At 42.1% G+C, this 21,167-nt stretch overlaps 2 protein-coding genes and 1 long non-coding RNA gene across 3 annotated transcripts; all 3 read right to left on the minus strand.

Moving 5' to 3' along the window:
- Positions 1-499: 499 nt before the first annotated feature.
- LOC149348471 (uncharacterized) lies at positions 500-3,691 on the minus strand. Its single transcript, XM_089585837.1, has 3 exons — positions 3,566-3,691; positions 2,663-2,768; positions 500-694 (listed from the first exon to the last, which is right to left on the minus strand). Exons 1-3 carry the CDS (start codon positions 3,660-3,662, stop codon positions 577-579), a joined length of 321 nt encoding a protein of 106 aa, XP_089441963.1. The 5' UTR covers positions 3,663-3,691; the 3' UTR covers positions 500-576.
- A 5,060-nt stretch (positions 3,692-8,751) lies between these two features.
- LOC149348472 (uncharacterized) lies at positions 8,752-13,285 on the minus strand. Its single transcript, XR_016292257.1, has 2 exons — positions 11,016-13,285; positions 8,752-8,954 (listed from the first exon to the last, which is right to left on the minus strand). It is a non-coding gene; the product is annotated as an uncharacterized LOC149348472 (long non-coding RNA).
- A 2,885-nt stretch (positions 13,286-16,170) lies between these two features.
- On the minus strand, positions 16,171-20,525 carry LOC149348473 (uncharacterized). Its single transcript, XM_089588114.1, has 3 exons — positions 20,385-20,525; positions 17,950-18,055; positions 16,171-16,955 (listed from the first exon to the last, which is right to left on the minus strand). Exons 1-3 carry the CDS (start codon positions 20,479-20,481, stop codon positions 16,856-16,858), a joined length of 303 nt encoding a protein of 100 aa, XP_089444240.1. The 5' UTR covers positions 20,482-20,525; the 3' UTR covers positions 16,171-16,855.
- Positions 20,526-21,167: the final 642 nt, after the last annotated feature.

The raw sequence follows: 21,167 nt of genomic DNA on the forward strand, positions 1-21,167 counted from the left end.
CCATTCCAGTACAATCCAGTCCAGTGAGGCCGCCGTTCATGTGCACCGCCGTCGCACACGGACGGCGCGAGATCGCGAAGCAATGTTAAGCCGCTGGTGGTTGGCACAGCTACTGCTTTCTAGCGACGTGAGTCGAGCCTAATCACTTCAGCGTAACGCCACAATCGCGCTCCTAGCGGAGAGCGCAGCAGTTAGGCGCCGGTGGTGGCATCGCCGCGGCTTGCGACGGCGCGAGTCGGTCGCCCTTCTCTTCGGCGTGATGTCACACATGACGTCACACAGAGGTCTACTAAAGGTCAATGGTGGCATCGCCGCGCCATGGCAAAGGCTGAAAGTGCAAGTAGTAAAGCTTTCGCTTTAAAAATACTCCCATCTACTACACTTCTACTATTGTCGGTAATAGGTTATTCTTCAGCAGCTAGTGAAAGAAAAAATATTTCACTTTTCTTGCGCAGAGCAAAGAACGGAAAAGTGATCAGCAATTTCAAATCACACATGATGCCAGTATGACATTATACGCTGTCATCTTTAATCACATCGGCATAACGTCTTGACTCGTCACTTTGCATCGATGTGTCAGTGCTCACTGCTTCCACGGTGCTCGCAATAATAGGCCGGGCAACAGTCAGGGAACTCAGTTCCTGTCCCATTCACAGTCCCGCATAAAGGGTCATTTAGTTCGATAACCTGGCACCTATTAGAAAAAAAAAGGTTATAAAAGAGAGAATAGAAGGCAATCAGCAGCGGCAGCTATAAGACCTCCCTGTTCTGCTAAGCTCAGCCAATCAAGTTGAAACTCCTTGGGTGCATCTGCACTGTGATTAAGTCAAAAAATAGAAATACATTCATGAAGCTAAAATACGCATATTATTTAGTAGCCTCCGATCCCAGTGCGGAGACCCACGGCGGAGACCTGGGCATGTTTCAGAGAAACATTTTTCCTAATTATTTACGAAATGCCTGCAAATATTATTTTTGAGTTGGTACCCAGAACTTAGCATGACCTATGGAATGGATCCCTAGTTTACATCAGCCTATGCGCCATGGACGATAGTGGAGGAGTATTGGGGAATTATGTGAGCTCTAAATATCTGAATTTTACAACACTTGCAGAAAAAACACGCAAGAATGGGTCAAGAATCTCTATAAACTAAAGTACTGTAAAATGCATTCAATAGAACTTCTGCGCGTAATGGGGTCTTTGTTTCGACTTCACCAGAAATTAGCGATTGAAAGCTTTAACACAATGCATCGTCGTGAGGTGTTGAGTATGAACAGAATGAAAGCAAAATAACGTTTTCAGGATAGAGATCCAAGATTTAGCCACAGTGCGTATAAAAAGAAATACTCTTTTATATGCGTGTGAGATGTAAATAAACAAAACAGTACAAAATCTTCGCTCTGAAAAAAAACCTTTTTTAACGCAGAGAGAGGAAGAGAAACTTTAGTTTTTTCCAAAACTTTTGGTTGCCCATAGGCGGAGCCCTCAGAAAACACAGTAGGAGTATTTATGCGCATGACACTTAAGCCTGCAAGTTTTCCTGCAATACTGCAAGCGTTTTAGACTATAGCGCACGAGAACCGTCTTCTTGTCCACGCTCTTCACATTTTTGTAAGAACATCTACTTGAGTTAAAATGTTTTGAGGGGCAAAATGTTTGACACGCTCCCCGGAAACGTCCCCAAAGCAATATGCGCTCGAGGTCTGATGATTGTGTTCCGCCTTAAATTATTTTTGTTTAAAAAGGGCAATATAGTTATAGAAAAATCTTCTGAGGTCTCCGTCGCGTCCCACACTACAGTCTAATGGCCCGTGCTCCAAGTGAAATTTATGGTACACCTCAAAAGGTCGCACTCCGCTTCCAGCCGAAACTAGTGCAGGTAGAAAACTGAACGTAGGATGCGCAACGGGTTGTTCTATAGTAGATATAAACGCAAGCTTCCGATTTCGCTGTCACACCGTGTTTGAAAACACCTCTTTTTTTTTTTTACCTGCATCACCTCTTCGGATTTATCGCCCTGCCACAACGTTCGTTTTCTTCTCGTTTGACCCAAAAGATAAGACGGTTGCGCGCGCACTAGTCCGCAGCAAATAACCGGACTTGTTGCATACAGCAGCTAAAGAAAGTCCGTTGGGTTTTGTCCTCCCTTAGGGCGTTGGTGTAGTACTAAACCATCAGTTTGGTTACGTGGAAGTCTTGCTAGGCACGATGTCATCAGATAAAGCGTGTTATGTCATAGGCAGCTATTAAAACGACCAAGCAACTATTCTAACCAAGATTTGAGAGTTCGCGACCTTCAGATGACGATACTGGAGCCCACACATAGTTCTCAACAGCACCTGGTCCATATTTGTATGCTCAGCTTGCACTTAGGCTGCAAGACAGCACTGAATATGCTGTCCGGAGGGAATTCGCGCTCAGGTACAAAGGTATTTTGATTTTAACCTTCCCAGGTGTGGTCTCCAGTTTGAGACTAATAATAGAGCTATCGGCTTTCTTTACGGAGCACGTCGTCCACAAACGATTTTCCACGACTGTACACCTCAAAGTGCGACGAAAATAGTGATTTTCACAAGAAGCGCTTGAAGGGAAACGGCTGTATGTGTGTGAGAAAATATGGGCCGTTTGGAGGTTTAATTTTCAACCCGTCGAAATACTTACCGCTCAAGCTCTAATCTGCCCCTCAAGCACGATACTTTGACGCATGTCTCGTTAAGAGTGATCGACGAGCCACTCAACAATTCCTTTCCATTGTATTCGCATTTATCTGAAAAAGTTTAGAAAGAGAAACGTCTTTATTGCAGGGCACAGACCCAGCAAATTGTATCAACGCATAACTAACTTCCTTTTGCGTCACGGAGTGTGGCCTGTGAGACTGCGGCGTTGAAAAGCTGTGCAAAAAAGGAATCCAAAAAGCACAGCAGAGAAAGTAAAAATGGTTCTCTCGAAATAAAAAAAATTACGCCTCTTTGAGCAGTGTTTTGCTTTTTTTAATGTACCGGTTCTCTAAAGCAGATAACTACACGCCATAAAAGTAAAGGAGCTGCAGAGGACACTCGAACAAACCTAACGTGATAGCATTCGAGAGTCCTGGCTAAGTGATTTCGTTTCAAATTGGTAATAGGCTTCGAAGAGCAAACTTTCTTGCAGGATACCGATTGCATGTATATGCTATAAAGTTCTCATTAGGGGGTTTAGGTTGTTCAGAGCAGTTAAGTCGGCATTTTGGCAGAAACAATGTGCATTGCTATGACTGAAATGCTCCAAATTTTTCAAATGCTCTAAAGAGCGCTATTTTTTTGCCATGTTTTAACTGCATTCAGGCCCATAATTAGCTGCGCCGTATATCTTAAGAATGAGTATTTTGTCAAACACAATACAAGAGAGAAGCTAACTCACAAGCACAGAAAAGGAAAGAGCGCCGCAGAAAATAATTTATAATGTTTACCCAAGGCATGAAAAAAAAAATAGTTTGAATTCCCCCTAGGAACGTTGCCTCTACTAGTCCCAAGCGTACCAAACATTCATCCTCAATTTCCCGAGCCCTTCTTCGTGAACACTTACTTGGTTCGTATATAACCTCCGGCCTTCCTTCACTGGTCTTGCAGAAAAGTACGGCAAGAGCCATGACCGCTGAAACGGATGCCGCAAGTACGTGCATTCTGTTCCGAATGGTCCGCTGTGAATAGTCTCTGGACAACTTCTAACGAAACTACGTGGTGCCCCTTTAGATGCCTCTAGGATAAGTGACGCTTTTCTCAGAAAAAAAAAGAAGTTCACTGGCTGTGAAAAACAAGAGCTGATTATTTTTTCCTTGTTTCCCTTTTCATTCAGTGCCAAGCTCTCACTGATAAACTCTGTGCATGCAGCAAAAGAAAACGTTTTTTGGTAACACAGTACGCAACAGAGCTCAAATATACACTCCTCTTGAGATACCCTTATCGATTCTAGGGAGGGTCGTTAGAGTCGTCTTTCTGCGTATATAGAGCGGTTAACTGAGAGAGAGATAGCGTGTAGAAACCACTAGCGTGTCTCAGACCGAGCACTGAATCTGAAAAACACATTTTCGGTGCACGGCTGTACAGCAACCTGATGTTTATTTCCCGCGTGTTAACGATGGAGCCTGGGAATCAGTAGGAGGCAACACGCTTTCTATATTTTGTGCTTTAGTGTGGGTGGTGGCTGCTAGATATATATTAGTGAAAAATAACTTTTTCAGATTTTTACCCTGCAATAGGTCATTTCTTACGTCTGTTTGCAAATAGGCGCCAATGTCGTAGCTGACCTGGTTTACAGAGCATCCAGAGAGTATTTTTACGCAAGTTGCATTGACTGCACATGAAGCAAATCTATTTCTAGCCATGTTTGCCACCACATATCCGTTCCTCTATCTTGCAGCGGGTGGTGCGGGATGGCCACAATCTACACGCCGCGTCGAATAACTTTCTCGGGCTACTCGCGCCTCAAGCAGGGGATCCGAAAGGCTTGGTTTTCAAAGCATAGCTTGCATAGCATAGCATAGCACAGCACAGCATAGCATAGCATAGCATAGCATAGCATAGCATAGCATAGCATAGCATAGCATAGCATAGCATAGCATAGCATAGCATAGCATAGCATAGCATAGCATAGCATAGCATGCGAATAAACACCTCTTTGATCATATCTAAAGATTAAGATCGCCAAAATAACAGTGCGATGTTCGCGAACAGCTAATTAAAACCCACGAAAAATGCCTCACAAGTGTGAAGAACAACCGCACATTTGACGACTAGTACGCGAAACAGCAGAATGAGTGTTCGAGACCACACATGTCCATGTTCCCGGTCATATACAGGGTGTTTCACCTAAATCATTACCCAACTTTCAAAAATAGGTTTTTCGCGTTAGAAGAGCGCTTTTCGGCATATGATTGCCAGCCGTGTGGTACATCCCAACACAGCATAGAGGTGCTAACTAGAAGGCTGGTTAACTGATATTGAATAGTTAGCTCTAACTATTACTCTAAGACTCATTAATTATTGAAAGGCGTGCAGCCTACTGTAAGGAATATTGATATCAGTTTTTAGAATTTCTCAAACGCGGTTACCGTCGGTGCTTTGGCCCAACAGATTTGGCTATTTAGACGAGTTACGCGCACTGGAGAGGTTGCTTTGCCTGCAAGCTTCTGAAAAGCGCATGCATGTTGGCGCGATGTGGGGAAAATCTGTCAGTTCACAGCGCCGAGGGCATCGAAGCTTTCGAAATACTAGAAACTGACATGCATATTATTTACAGTGGGCTAGAGGGTTTCGCGCTTCTCAATAATCAAGTAGCCTAACAGTATTGGTTAAAAACTTAACTATTCAAAATCAGCGAGCCAAAATGCTAGTTAGCCCACCTTAGCTTTATCTTTTTTTTTCATTCATTTATTCATTCATTCATTTATTGGTCTTTGTTGCTTTACAAATGTACGCAAACACTGCTCGGACCCATAGCCAACGGCTAGTAACGGGTCCAATACAAAAAAAAAGTATACAAGCATGCAGGCAACAATATACCAAAATAAAGACAGCAAGTTAGTATAAAGAAGGCTATACATCACTCTCAACACTTGTAAGAGTATGAACAAAAGAAACACATATATTACAGATTATATAAACTAAAAACTTACAGATCAAACAAAACGCGTAGAACTTACACAAAAAATAAGGCATCACAAAAAGCTAGAGGAAAATAGGTGTTAAGTATTTACAAAACATCACAAGGGTACAACACACGAGAAGAGGATAAAATGATTTCAGTGCACACTTTTTAATCACGAAACATTTTTAGAATAGACGCAAATATATAAATCTATAAATAAATCAAGGTATCAGGTTTCGGCTACATGCAAATAATATCAGGCAAATATCTAAGACGACTAGTAAAAAAAATGAAAGTACGAACTCAAAGTGTGTCATTCTTTTTAAGGTAGTAATTTTTCATTCCAATGGAAAAGTTGCAGGCAGTCTTTAGGTCATGTGGTAGATTATTCCAAATTTTAACGCCCGTGAACTCTAGGAGACGCTCTCCATATACATTTCTTTTCACTGGCAAGTTAAAATTGCCGTACGTGCGGCTCCGTGTTGAAAGTGGCGGGATGTTAAAGATTGATATATCAAACGGAAGGTTGTTTGTTACTATTTTATGGACACATTCAGCAGTTCTTTTCTCACCAAGTAAATTGAGTGGTAATACGCGTAGTTTAGTAAAGAGTGCCTTACTGCGTACAGTGTAACTAGAAAATGAAATTTTCTAAGTGCTCGCTTTTGTAACTTTTTAATAGGCTCTAGGTATGCACTATGCGTCCAGCCCCACGACTCGATGCAATATGAAAGGTGAGTATGTATTAATGTGAAGTATAGGACGCGCAGGATATTGGTATCAAAGTATTCGCGCGTCTGGAGAAGAGCATAACAACCGGATGCCATCTTAGTGCAAGTCGCTTCTATATGATGTTGCCAGCGTAAATGTTTATCCAGTGTGACTCCAAGGTAAGTAAAAGTATTTGTTGACTCAAGCTGGGTCTGGTTAATAGTTAATGTAATATCAGTTGAAAGAATTGATTTTTTCTTTGAGTGGAACAGTATGTAATGTACTATGTAATGTATACCTATGTATGTACTGTACTACTGTATGTACTGTACTGTACTATGTATGTACTATGTACTATGTATGTAATGTAATGAAGTATGTAATGTAACAGTATGTAATGTATGTGATGTACTACACCGCTGCTCGCTCCCTTCGTCCACCATGACAGCTTTAATGATATATGTGCTACCTAAATTTAAATGGTTTCGCTTGTTTGAAAGAACTATTTCTGCCTGTTACTGAAAACATAATTTCGTACCGCTGTTACGTACTTTAATACACTGCTAACTTTTTTTATAGTAAAAGCAGCTTGCAATGTCCCCAATTCCATTGAGTCTATAGTGGCACATATAATCACTGAGTGCAGCAGGATGATATAATATGATGAATGCGAAATTAAACTTCAATTACTTTCTCTAAATTTATATTCGGCAATTAAAATCTGTCGCAACATGTTGACTTCTGTTTACTTGAACACAGAAAACAGGAGTCGGCCACTCATAGCCGCCATATTCTACTTAGACTGTGCCCTGAAATCGTAGCACTGCGAAGCGAAGTATTTTGTCCTGCCGTTCTGGATGGGCGGGCCTTATGTTGACGCAGTCCCCTGAAATCAATTTGTAACGGATTATGAGGGAAGCGCTCATGAATAGTATTCGTAACATGCATGCATGGCAGTGAGTTGTGCACTCAATGTTACACGGATTAACACACTGAGATAAATAAATTTGAAGGGTTTGTGCCGCTTAATCCTTATCGGAACTTCCAGTTGTAGTTGCTGCCTACACTCTCAAATTTCACAATCAGGTGCATCAGCACTACTGTTTAAAACACTGGCTTTTATAGAGTTGGTAGTCGAGAGACTGCCTTAGGCAGCACAATATTGGCTTTTCAACACAGCGGTACCCTTTCAGTTGTATATAATAGGATTGTTCAACGTGGCCTGGCTGATGGGTCTAACGCAAGGGTACTGATCGCTCTTCCTGTAACTATCCAAAGTAAAAAATAAACCTCTTCCCAATGCACAGGTTAATACGACCGCTGAAGAGCGTCTCTGGACTATGCACGCGGACATTTTATTTCAGTAAAAATCTGTATCCTCCAAAATTCTCTAATTTGTTTCTTTTTTTTGCACGCCATGCGTGGGGACATCTTGGAATTGTCTCAATGCATTGGGACGAAGCCGTGTTTAGCATCAAAAGCACAATCCTTCTTGCCAAATGGCCACGCCGTGTACGCAAACCTTAAGCGCTACCTCTTACTATGCTTAGTGGCGCTATCAGCCCTTTTATTCCATAATCTTGCACACTATCTGCAGTACCTGGGTAACGATGTCTCATGCAATTAGTACATTGTAAAAGCCAAAGAATATCATTTACGTTTTTTGCCTGCCTATTACAAGGAAGGGGAAGACGATGGATAGAAATCCTTTTTCCCTCCTAATAAAGGGTTATTGCAATGGACGTCTCCAGATTGGCCAACATGCTTAATACTCCCAGGAATTACTAGATTAAGGCACTCCCTTTATGTTCTAGTCGCAAATCAGGGAAACCTTGTTTTTCGTGAGGTGCTTCCCCAATGCATGCGGTACACCCTGTTACGTGTACTCCCACAAAGACCTTTTCTGTTCTCTTTTATGTCTCTCTTTGTTCTCTTTGATCAGAATTTCGATGGAGGCGATATTCTAGAGGCCCGTGTGCTGTGCGATGTCCGTGCACGTTAAAGAACCCCAGGTGGTCGATATTATTATGGAGTCATTCACTACGGCGTCTCTCATAGCCGGAGACGCTTTGGGACGTTAAACCCCATAAACCAAACCAAACCAAACCAAGGAATTTGTTGTTGACTTTCTGCGCCAAAATGGAGGAGCTTCCTTCTCCTCTCACGATCTCGACGTTTCGTTCTGCGAGCGAAACAATGGAGAATTTCCCATTGCCAGTTTATATAGTAGTACTCGTCGTCTTATCGTACCAGAGGGTAGTTAGCACGTCCTGCTCTTTTGATTAAGATGTTAAAAAAAAATAGGGCTACTATTTTCTTTGAACGGTGGATTACTTACTATTCTAGTGCATTCAATGGTATGACGAAAACCATTGTGTTTTTCTGCTTTCGAGAAATGAGACGTGAAACAGTGAAAAATTTCAAATGATTCTTTTTATGCTCTCATTGTTGATCTTAGCGGTTGAGCATCTTCACTTTTCATTTCGCTTCGATCTATCAGTGCTGAGTGCTTTCTCTATCCTCGCAATAATAGGATGGGCAGCACTCCGGGAAGTCAGGTCCCGTTCCGTTCAGAGCCCCGCAGTATGGGTCGTTCTGGAAATCGATACGTGGACACCTAAAAAAAAAGAAAAATAAGACATTTAACGGTTCAAAGCTCTAGTACTCAAAGAATTTCCCGAGGCATAATGAAAGTGAGTACCGGTATCTAAACGAGCACTGTGTTTTGGTAAACAAAGTTAGTAGCGTTCAATCTTGATAGGGGCCGCTCAGCTATCATAATAATCATAATAAAACATAGTACACACTCTAACCTATGCCTATTTTTGCGAAGGCTCAAGCATTGTACATCTTTCCACTCGTTTACCTCATACTTTGGTGGGTCCTTTAGAGATTTTTTTTTGTAAAATACGCACAGAATAAATTTACTCTTTTCTACGTTCGTGCCCACAACTCTAATTGAGTTAATGGATTGGAATGGTATTTTACATCATGACATCATCCTATTCGTAATCAGCGATTGTGGGAAAAAGGAAAAGGAACCAGAGTTTGAAATCTGGCATTTCTTCAAAAAATTTAGCGAAAATGATGGAACGAATAGCGTTCGAAAACAAGACCTAAAAAACCTGCCGACTACATGCAATAAACCACTGCTCATACTACTATCTTGTTTGATTTGAATTTATCTGTTACCAAGTGCCATCGTAATTAGGCGGCCGAGCCACACAAGAAAGAAAGCGAAATCACCGTCTCATGTAATCTGTTCCAAAGTTTAGCAGAGTGCTTGTACAAGAAAAAGCTTCGATTTTTGTTTCAAATGCATGTAAAAAACAATTAAATAATCATTCGTGTTAAAAACCTACTTCGAAATTTCAGTATGGTCCTCTAGGTGCACCTTACGTCTGACTGTGTTTTTTTTTTTTCAGAACATACCATTGGACTAAATTATTGCTCACTGAACAATCTTTTTGACCACTCAGTAGAATAAGTAGGATTCCTATCCCATTTGTTAGCAGGAAACATTAGGTTAGTTAGGAAAGTTTATGAGCTAAATTTTTTGCACTAGCTGAAATATCTGGCAACAATATGTCAATGTATTTTGATGGCTATAGTACGCCTTGAATTTATGGGCCTTAAAATGCATAGTAAATATCGAAACTGTTGTGAGGGCCCGGATTTAGGCTGCACCGCTTGTGCTATTAATGACCCAGGTAAAAGCATCTCATTCCACTGAAAGGTAGTATTGGTAATAGTAAAAATAAAAATAATCAGCTACGTTAGTGCTGCTTCTGGAGTAGAAGTCAACGCCAGTTGGCAGATTCCCCCATGAAATATAGACTTTTAAAACTGTCTGTTTTTTCGACCTTTTCAACTCGCTTGCTGTTATCGTAAAGCGACCACGTCCGCTCACTTTACACTGGAGGGAAAGATAGGCCGACTGTGTGCAGGGTAACACTGAAAAAGAAAATGAAACAAATAAGCTCACTTGCTGCGTACGCAACTAAAAAACATGTTTTGAGCTACGTCCTTTCGTAAGGGGCTGGTGCACTTTTAAAGCCTGACATGTTGCGTGCAAGATCAGGTAGGCACCACGCTGCCCGAACAAGCCTGTTCTGCTGCACGTAATTATACAGAGCAAACAAGATTTTTTTTAGATGAAAAAGAATGCTTTAGAGACCTCTAGAAGCCGTCATTCTTGGCCACGCGTAGGCTTTTTCAATGCTGGTCCAAAATTAAGTGTACTGTTACATTCCCGCTTTATTGCATCGCTAAGACGGACCACCTTGGTTTTACACGTATGTACAGGGTTGGTCAAAAGTTCCCAGGCCACATGTTTCGCTTTTCATCGGTATATCCTGGCACCTAAGATTCCGATAAAGCTATCAAGGTTCTCATATGGTAGAACGATCCTTCTTCTATTGTGTACAGAAATTTCAAGCTTCGAGGGTACCTCAAACGCCCGACTATGCAGACCAAAAGCAAATCCTGTGGCCTTGGAACTTTTGACTGACCCTGTACATCTTACACTAGCATGAGAACAGTCATTTTCACAAGAAGAGGTTGAAGGGGCTCACATGGTTTCATGCACGTTACTAGGAGTAATATCAAGAAACAGGTGTATACAAGAAATCAGCGCTATTTGAAGGGTCGATTCTCACTACAAAATGAGAATACTTACTCTTCCTGCCGCAGTCTGCCCCTCTCGCACGACACTTTGACGCAGGTACGGTTGAGAGTTATCGATGCGCCATTCACCAATTCCCCTCCTTCGTAATTGCAGTTATCTGAAAACGGTGGGCAGAAATAGAATTCTCTTCTTTACCAACGTGGACTTACATTAGAAGAGTATCGCCAGAAAATGGCTGTTGCGCACCGAAAAAGCAAAACTGAAGAATTTTAAATGCCACAGTTAAAATTTGAAACCAGAAATAATGGTGGGTTTCTTTAACCGAAATGAAATATTTTCACAACGGCAGTATTTGCAACATTGCTAAACACAAATGTAAGCCTACTGCTACTGGAAAGGGCATGCCAACGAAACAAACATAATTGTATTCTGTGATGTTGGCCAAGTAATTTATTTTTAAACTAGTAATGAGTTTTAGAGTGCAAGATTTTTATTGGAAGATAAGATCTATATACTTGAATTGTCTTTGATATAGCGGTATTTTTTTTTTTGCGAGTATGAAAGTTATCATCCCGGCAAAAATAGTGGGCCTTCTAATTGTTTAGATGGTAAAACATTTAGAATGCTTTTACAATATGGCTCTAATGCACTTTTCTCTAGGAGCTTGTACAATTAACTAGGTTCGTGATTTCATCGTTTACTGATTTCGTTTATTCAGAAATGGGTTGTCAAAAAAAATTAAGACGCTTAAAATGATGAAACCCGGAAATGTTCATTTTCTTAGAAAGGTTTACTGTGCGATGTCAGTGCACGTTAAAGAACCCCAGGTGGTCGAAATTTCTGGAGCCCTCCACTACGGCGTCCCTCATTGCCTCAGTCGCTTTGGGACGTTAAACCCCCATAAACCAAAGCAAACCAAGCCTAAGAAAGCTTTAACTATGTACATGCTAAAAAAAATATTTAGTTGTAAAGCAAACACTTTACAGACTAATTTCTTGTGTCTTAAAGCAGACAAAAAATGATTTTATTCTTATCACTAAAATTAGAGAAACACTTAAGCGCAGCTCCAAAAGTATGCGGCGACAGCGTTAATGGTTATTTGCTACTTACTTTTCTTAATTAGCAGCAATTTCTCAATACGATATATCAGCAGGCATGCTAGACCACGTGATGCAATACAATGAACTCATGCGGTCCCTTCGACTTAAACGAATGTGCTTCAGAGGTCTTGGCATTGCGTGTTTGCCAAAGAGTCATGTGCTCGTTCGCAATCAATTGCTGTAGTTATGGTTTGAACGCAGTTAATTCAGTTTAAATCTGTTATGTCATAATTACGTAAGCTGCGACCTCAAAGCCTCAATTAAAGGGAAAGTTTAATCATTCTCATTCCGCAGTTCAATGTGCCACGTCACGATCCCATTCGACCAATTGCGAATTTCTCGAGCCGGCAACGCCCACTGCGCCAATTTCACCGCTGAATGAGAGCTTTACACTCAAGCGTGAAAGTGAACAGGTTCTGCATAAGTTTCTTTTAGATGATTTGAAAGAAATATGTCACCTTTATACCATGCAGAACTTTACCCGGCTCCTATCGAGCTCACGCGATCTACCAACAGCTGACGGGTAATTACGCCAGGCCAAGTTTCCTAGTTTTCTTCATTTACAACCATATTTTAGGTCTCCTAATTACGTCGACCTAACAGAAAGCTTCGCAATATAATAGGTATTTTTGCCGAGTAAACGGAGAATAAAGAGTGCCTAAAGTTTTTAATTATTAGATTTGAGCTAGCGTAACCAATCTCATCCTAACTGTCGCTTTCACTTGCAGAACAAGCTCGGTGTTAAAAAATTCATTGGTAGTCTTTGTCGTTCAGGGCACTATTATCATAATCATGGGACATATTTATGGTATTTCTACAAATATTCAGGTCGCTGCCCTTTAATGGTTCACGTGGTGCCAAAAGCGCAAGGGTCGAGTAGGAGGGAGTGGTTATTTATAATATATAATTTTTTTTCGATTTAATTTCTCTAAACAGAGGAAGTCAATGGGTTTGAATCACTATGTAATGCTCAACTCTCATTAAACCTTCATTTTTTTTTGTTCTGCAAAGGCCGGCATCACATTATTTTTTTTTGCTCCGCTTGAAGAGTGCCTTTTTAACTGCTCATTACACTCTAAAGCTATTTTTAGCTTACCCCTTCAGCGTCTGTAACAAGTGAAGGCGGGCTAGTTGGTGGTTGACAATGGAGTGCATATTGCAACCGCGCAAAACGACGCAGGACGAAGAGAGGAAAGCACAGGACAAGACGCGGAACTTCAACTAAGGTTTAGTACAGGAAAACCGCATTTATACAGGAATCGTAATCACACCTGATAAACAGCCGACACCATCAAATAACACAGGCACGTGGGCGCGCGTGGCACAAGTTAGCATCTAGATAGTTAAATTCTTCCTTGGATAAAGATACTGAAGTGGAGCTGATGCAACGGTCATTTTGTTTTTTTATGCAGTAGGCTTTGTAAAGCCTACTGCATAAAAACGTTATTTGATGGTGTCGGCTGTTTTTCAGGTGTGATTACGATTCCTGTATAAATGTGGTTTTCCTGTAGTAAACTTCAGTTGAAGTTCCGCGTCTTGTCCTGTGCTTTCCTCTCTTCGTCCTGCATCGTTTTGCGCGGTTGCAATATGCACTTCACTTCACGGTCGGCCTATTCGGAATAAACTGCTCTAACATGGTCTGTTTTCGCAAGAAGGTTGCCAGGAAGACTTCACCTAAGCTGGCCGAAGAATTCCTCTGTCCTGTTGAGTTATGTGTGTCGCGGGTTAAGTTACAGTCACGCCAAGTGAATGTGTTGGTCTCTCTTAGTCGGAAAAAAACGTGACAGCCGTCAAATGGCGCTGGACTGCGCGTCTCAGGACTGGGTCTTAGCGCGAACCAAAATAGATGCAGGGAATGTCACACACTAAGCACGGCGAGATATGGACGCAAAAAATGATCAAAATGAACGAGAAGAGAAAACGTATTTTTCAGTTTAGCGGAGACACGTCACTCGCAGTAAATCCAAACGCACTGAACATTAAATATTTGTTTGTCGACCACTTCTGCTCGCCGACTTACTTGATTCGAATATGAGCTCCGGTCTCCCTTCACTGGTCTTGCAATGAAGTATTACAAGAGCCACAAAGGCTGAGAGCAACACTCCAAGGGTGCGCATTGTGCTCAGAATGGTCGCTGTGATCCGTCTCTTTGCAGTTGCTGTGAGAATCCACTCGATCCCCCTTTTTATGGTTCTTAGGTAAGTGGCACTTAGCCTCCCCCCCCCCCCCCCCCCCACCCTTAAAAAGAATAAATTCTATACTGGGAGTCCTGCGCACCCCCAAAAAATAAGATATAGGAGATAATTTTTCTGCTGCTGCTTTTGTCATTCCGAACCAAGCTCTCACTGATAAATCTTGTGTCTGAAGCAAAATACAAACTTTTCTTGGTAACAGGAAACGCCACTGAGTTCTTATTACACTCCTCTTGAGATACCGTAATCACTACTCGCCACGTTCGCTACAGCCTTTTTCCAGAGCAGTTCAAGCGATTAAGCTGAGGGCAAGATGGATTGTAGAACGATCTAAAATTTCACATAAAAATAATAATGCTGGAGCGCATCTTTTCCACGCCCATTAACAGAACTTTTACAGAAGTCGTGATCACAGCCGGAGGAAACATTATTTTTTTTTCATGTTCATGTCTACAGTGAGTGGTGGCTACTGCATATATAACCTTTTATAATATATTTTGTGGCGCTATCACACATGTTAACTAGCGGGTATAGAAAGACACGGTCAGAGACAGATGGAACAGGGCCCTATGTCCGTGTCTGTGTGTATGTGCTAGTTAACATGCGTGACAACAGCAACCAACATAACAAAGAAATAGCCAAATTGAGCGCCTCAGCTTTTCTTGAGTCCGTTTGTACTTAGAACCCAACGTCCTTGCTGACTAGGTTTACAGAGTGTTCAGTGGTTCTTTGAGTAAGTTGCAAGGACCTCAGATGCACTAAAAGGTGCGCTATAGATAGAATTTTCAGATGACTGGAACCCTAAATATATTTATTTTCGTAGGTCTGCGCTAATAACGATCATTTTTAGTGCGTGTCCACTAAGCAAACCATAGACCGCATTTCGTGGTGTTTCTGGTCGACTTGCTGCCTTTGGCAAACGTGTGGAAAGTTTTTCCGCACCGAAAAGTGGCAGGCTTTTTGGCAACCAAATAATACCTAGAGCGAATAAAATCACGCATATTATAGGTGGAAGATTCTGCTCTCTGTTACAAAACGCAAGAACATTTGGCAGGTCTGATAACCATCCATATTTATTCAAATCTGTACATGGTCTCTAGGTTGTGTGCAGTAGTTTTCTAGAATTGGGTTTTCAAATTTCACCGCACCCTAGGAAGCTGTCTTTTCTCGGAACGAAAACGGTTCGGGGTCATTTTAGATCCCCCCAGTAGACGCAACGTCAAGTGCTGGCATTGAAACAAGAGGGAATATGCAGTGTGTGTTAAAAGCTGCTCAAATTGATTTTGCTTTGCACAAAACCAAACTAATGTTCGACGCATTTCTGCATGTTTAAGCTTTAAAACGATTTCAGTTTTTATTTGCCGACGCGTGACAACATCGCGGTGTTTCTTGCTTTTTCTTATCCGTTCCAGGATAGAAAACCTTTCAAACCCGCAGTATGTTTTCCAACTCGACCACATATAATGACATTCGTTTAATGCTTTCCGGAGAGTGGCAGCCGTCGGCATGATCCTTCACCACAGCAATGGGCGAAAACTTTGATGGTATTTACACCCTGAACGGGCGCCGCAGCTAATATACAAGCATTAACACGCAAGTAATGCAATTGCTGAGGCGGTGTTGCCAGAAGAAACGGCGTATTTTGTGAAATATGCCTTCGAGCTCTTTGAATGAAAGTTTAAGCCATGAAATTTTGCATACTCGTGCATTGTGCTTCTTGGGAAACCTCACAGGGTTTTAACTGCATCATTGCAATCCAGACGGAGGTGTCCCTAGGTGCCTTCACACGTTTTCCATTTCTCCATTGGTCAACTGACGTGTGATCGTTACGTAATGTTTGAAGTGGGATGTGCGTTTTAGTCACGGGATTCTTATCCCTGTAATGGATTTTCATTCAAGTACTGACGCTTGAAGAACAAGAAAAGGTCAGATTTTATTTTCCGAATGCTGGATGTCCACCAGGCCTGAATCTTTTACAAGCACATGGGCTAAGGCCCAGGAAACATATACATTGCATACTAGCACAAGGCAAAAAATAGCAACAATCGTGAATAATACTGTAGTAGACAATAAAATTTTCAACAAGTCGTACATACGTGCAGCACTATAGCAAGTACAGTGCATAGTATCCCCCAAGAGACAAGAATGGGGCTTACATTACGAGATGCTGCAAACTACGCGGACATCCCGCGGTAAACATCAACAAGCTTACATCGAGTCGTTGACAGGTCAATGTGGCTGGCCCCCCTGGTTCGCATATGCTGTTGTAAAAACATCGAGAGTGGCCCTGTGCATGTTTAACTGCCGGCTTGGCATGTGTACGTGCAAGAAGGCGTAGTTATGCAACTATACTTGACAGTTCAAAATACTTGACAGTTCTCGGCGGCGGGCTTGCAATCATGAACTACATGCTACCACAGCAGGGTACCACAGTGCGAATTCGCTGTCCCGCTTAGGTCTAGTTCAGATGGAAAACCAGAAGAAAATTGGCAGTCGTTCGCTTCCTCTGCTACATAATTAGGGTTCAACTGTGGTCAGAAGGATGAAACATCTTCTGAGTTCGGTGCAACTCGAAATATCAGTGGTGTCTTCTTTCCCGTTACTCGCAGTAATACCTTGGGCAGCAGTCTGGGAAATCCGGTCCTGGGCCGGGCATAGCCAAGCAAAACGGGTCGCTGGCGAAATCATTAGGAGGACACCTACACAAAGCGCAATATAACCAAATTTATGTGGTAAATGTTATGTACATTAAGCATTTCACTATACGAAACGCTAAAGTAGTTTTGATGTGTCAGTGGATACACCGTTTTGTGCTGGCTGCGCATTCACAGATTTTACTTCGCGTGCACAGTGCTCGTTAGGGTGGCGGCAAAACAAACATGTATTGTGGAGTGATGGTAATTTTGTCATACACTTTTTCGGAATGGGTAATGCAGTTTGCCAAACCGAGCCCACAGTAATAACAACGCCGCGCGCGAGGCCACGCAGGATAGAACGAAACAAAGAAAATTTTATACTACACCTGCAAAGGCTGCACTTCCAGGTTACCTATCCATCTATCCAGCCATCCATCTTGGATAGCTGCTGAGGAGAAATCTGCGCTTCAGCCGCGGACATTTTTGTCAAGAAACTCGGGTTAGCTGCTGGTTCTGCTCTGACGTGTATTTATTTGATTGAAACAACACCCCATCTAGTTTTCTGAGCTACTTCAGCCTGCTTGCCGTGATTGCGCATGCCCATGTCCGTTACTTCGCTCATTGAACCAGAAATATTGCTTTTGTGTCGCTAATCAGGCAGGTTGTAAAGAACAGCCATACTGACTGTACACCGTAGAAACATGCCTCCAGTTCTGCCCTCGAAATGCGCACAGATATCTTTCCGAGCCTTGGATCAGTTTTATTGCGATACCTTGTTTCTTAATTCTCAGATGGTTAATTGGAATTTTTCGCTCGAGAAGGGATGTCAACAGCGATATGTTTAACACTAACTGTACTGGTTCAGCGTTCATTTCAAGGAAGCACTTCACGAAACTATGCGAGAACTATTTTTACAGTGTGGGTTCTTCATATCAGCAGCTTCGACCAGGTTAATGCACTCTCATACGCTTCTCTCAAGGAGAATACAAATAAGCCGACACTGAGAGGTAAGTGCTAATTGGAAGTTGGCCTCTTAGTTTAGAATAGAAATACTTACCCCTCCCGAAAAATTTCGCCCATGTCGCAGAAGAACTTCACGCAGGTGTGGTTCGGGGTTATCGAGTGACCATTCGCCAAGTTACCGCCCTCGGTTTGACAGTCAACTGAAAGTTATTCATTTCAGAAAAAGAGGTTTTTGAAAGGAAACATGAACTTTCATCTGTATACAAAAAACAGCTGGTATACTACTATGCTTGCGTTAAATATATAGAAACGGAAACAATCTGCAATTGAAAGGCGTACAAACATATGTGAGAAGGGAAAAGGGCTGTCCTGAAACTGGCAATAAAATATTTTTTATGTGCTTGTAATGTAAGTTTCATTTTGCCAATGAAGGTCGAAAAGTAAACGCTCATATCTAAGCTTTACTTCAAAGGGCAACGACGACAAAAATGAGGCTGGAATGAACGATGCATGTTAGAGCCAATACAGAGTTAGATAAAAATAACCGCTCGATTATTTCATCATGTAGTTGTATAAACAATCCTCATATACAACAAATTCTGATATTACACTATGGCAAGATTTTCAAAGATCGTAGACTTCAAAGAGACGTTTCGTCAGTCTATAAGTGACGCCATAGTATAGGGCTCCGGATAATTTCGGCGACCGTAGGTTCTTTAAAGTGCACTGATTTAGCAAAGTAGACTAGTCCCTAGCATTTTATCTCCATCGAAATGCGAATGCCGCACCGGGTTCGCACCCGCCTCTATTTGGGGCAGCAGCCGAGTGACATAATTAGTGAGCCATCGAGATGGCGTTCATAAATAATTCATGCGAAGTACAATAGGACATGATTTTAGGCAGAAGGCGGTACTGACAGTCGAGCCGGTTGGCGCCACAGGACATGATCAACTGTTTCTTGGTTGATGAATGTGGGGAGTTGTCGTAACACTGCCAGCCTTTGCGAACACGCTGAAGAATGTTACGTCAGTCTTGGCTCTTTAGGAACATTAATATACTACTGGCAAAGTTGGCTTGGCCAACTTTGCCGGGTGAGATTATTTTACGCGGTGAGATTATTTTACATTTCGGGTGTAGTTTAAGAGCACGACGGAATTGTAACATCTCCGAACACCGACAAAACAAACCGCGTAAGGAAACTGAAACGGAGTCTATTGCGTGCTGATTATAGTGTAGTCGTGGTTCAAGCGAGCTCGCGCTGCGCACGAACGGAAGGTTGAAATCCTAAGGAGGTACAGTGTTGGTCAAAAGTTCTCAGGCCACAAGGTTGGCTTTTCTTAGATATATCCTGGCACTTAAGATGCCGATAAAGCTATCAAGGCTGTAGAAGGTTAGTGCGATGTTTCTTATGCCCTCTAGAAATAATATGAGCTTCGCGGGTGTCTTAACTGTCTGACTATACTGCTCAAAAGCAGTCCCTGTGGCCTGGGAACTTTTGAACGACCCTGTACATATCGCTTTCTCGTGCATGGTCAATACTTAAGCCAGCGCTTTTGGCCTCAATAGCGTTCCTCAGAGAACAAGAAAAGAAATTGAAGGAACGTCTAAGTCCTTCAACTAGCGGTTGCGCAATCATTGTTTTTCTATTCACTGCAGGAGCAAATTTAACAGAAACATAATTGCAAGCAAATGTCTTTAGTCAACCCAGTACAAGCCAAAATAAATATGAAGGACCACAATGATCAAACACCAATTTTGATCCTGTACAGTCGTCCATACACTTCTCTGGAGCGCTTGAGCGGCGCACTGATTTCTTTATTTATGACAATGACTACTACCTGCGGCCTATACAGACTTCAAAAGCGCAAGGAGTTTAAACACAATCCACTGGAATGTGCATGCAAGGTAAGGCCCATTTGAAAAGGACACACTTATATTCCTCCTATGCGAGTTCTCTGGACCGGTGTGTGGATGACTGTACAGAGTTCCATAGACAATGAATGGTTCCACGTTGCTCTCCTCTGAGGCATCACTATGCAGAAGGAGAATTTGTCGGACCACCATGCTCGCTAAGTACTCTGGCCTTTGCTTATTGACTGCTGTGGCGTTCTGTTTAGAACAGGGCGTTTCAGACGAGCATCAATTTCGTGATCTCCAGATGAAGTTACCCGCCCTTCAAAAAGAATGTGGATAGCGTTGTCGCATGCCTAAAGCTGCATATACCTCAGGAAAAAGGCTAAAATTGGCATTATGCTGTGTGATATCAGCGCACTTCAGAGAACCCCAGGTGTTTGAAATTTCCGCAGCCATTCACTACGGCGTCCCTCATAGCCTGAGTCACATAGGGACGTTAAACCCGTAGTGAACCAAACCAATAAAACTGGCCGTGAGAAGCAGAGCAGAGGAATATGCCAAACAATGGTCGCCAGAATGAACGCTTTGCCCAAGGTACTACGTCTACTCACGGTGGTCCCAAACCCATCTGATTCTATTTATACGATGACTCTGCTTACCATTTTGAACACTTACGTGATTCAAATATGATTTTCGGTCGCTGAACTATGCTGTAGCATATAGCGGTTGTCAAAGCCAGAGACAAAGAAAGCGTCGTAACATGCACGCGCATCTTGTGGCCGATGGATAACTCCGGGCAGTTTCTTATGAGCTAGAGCTCACTCTTCTTATATACCGCTTTGAGAAGCGACAATAAAATAAAAGCAAAATATAACTATACCCTGTGAGCTGCGAAAACAGGTGATAACTTCGCTCACATTTTCTTTTTATTTTCAACACGTTCCTGCTGATAAGCTTCGTGGCAAAGGGAAAAATGCGAGTGTTTATGTATGGAGGGATACACAAGGAACTTCACATACGCATTTCCCTGGCAGAACTGTTATCTTTGCAAGGAAGTCTTCTGGTTGCCACCTAATCTCTTATTGCTTCGAGCAAAGACAGAGCGAACAACATTGTAGTTGACAGAATGTACCTCAACAAAAATACGAGTGAAGCCAAGAGCCACATAAACCAAAGGACACAGGGGATTTTTTTTTTAATTTACTTATTTTGTGGTGTTGATCAATTTAGAATATTACTGAATATGTTATCGCTTAAAGCTAATTGATTAGAAAAGCAGAAGAAAAACAAGCCACATGCCGCCGGTGGGATCCGAACCCACGACCTCCGAATTACGTGTCCGGTGCTCTACCTCTGAGCTACGGCGACGGCTGTCAGATCTTCTTCGTACGGGGGTTTTTATGTTTACAAACAACCTAACCTTGAAAGTGTTCATCAGCGCCACCCATGTTCGTAAGC

The sequence above is a fragment of the Amblyomma mixtum genome, chromosome 4, assembly GCF_055824585.1.
Source record: "Amblyomma mixtum isolate Tamu chromosome 4, ASM5582458v1, whole genome shotgun sequence".
Lineage (NCBI taxonomy): Eukaryota > Metazoa > Arthropoda > Arachnida > Ixodida > Ixodidae > Amblyomma > Amblyomma mixtum.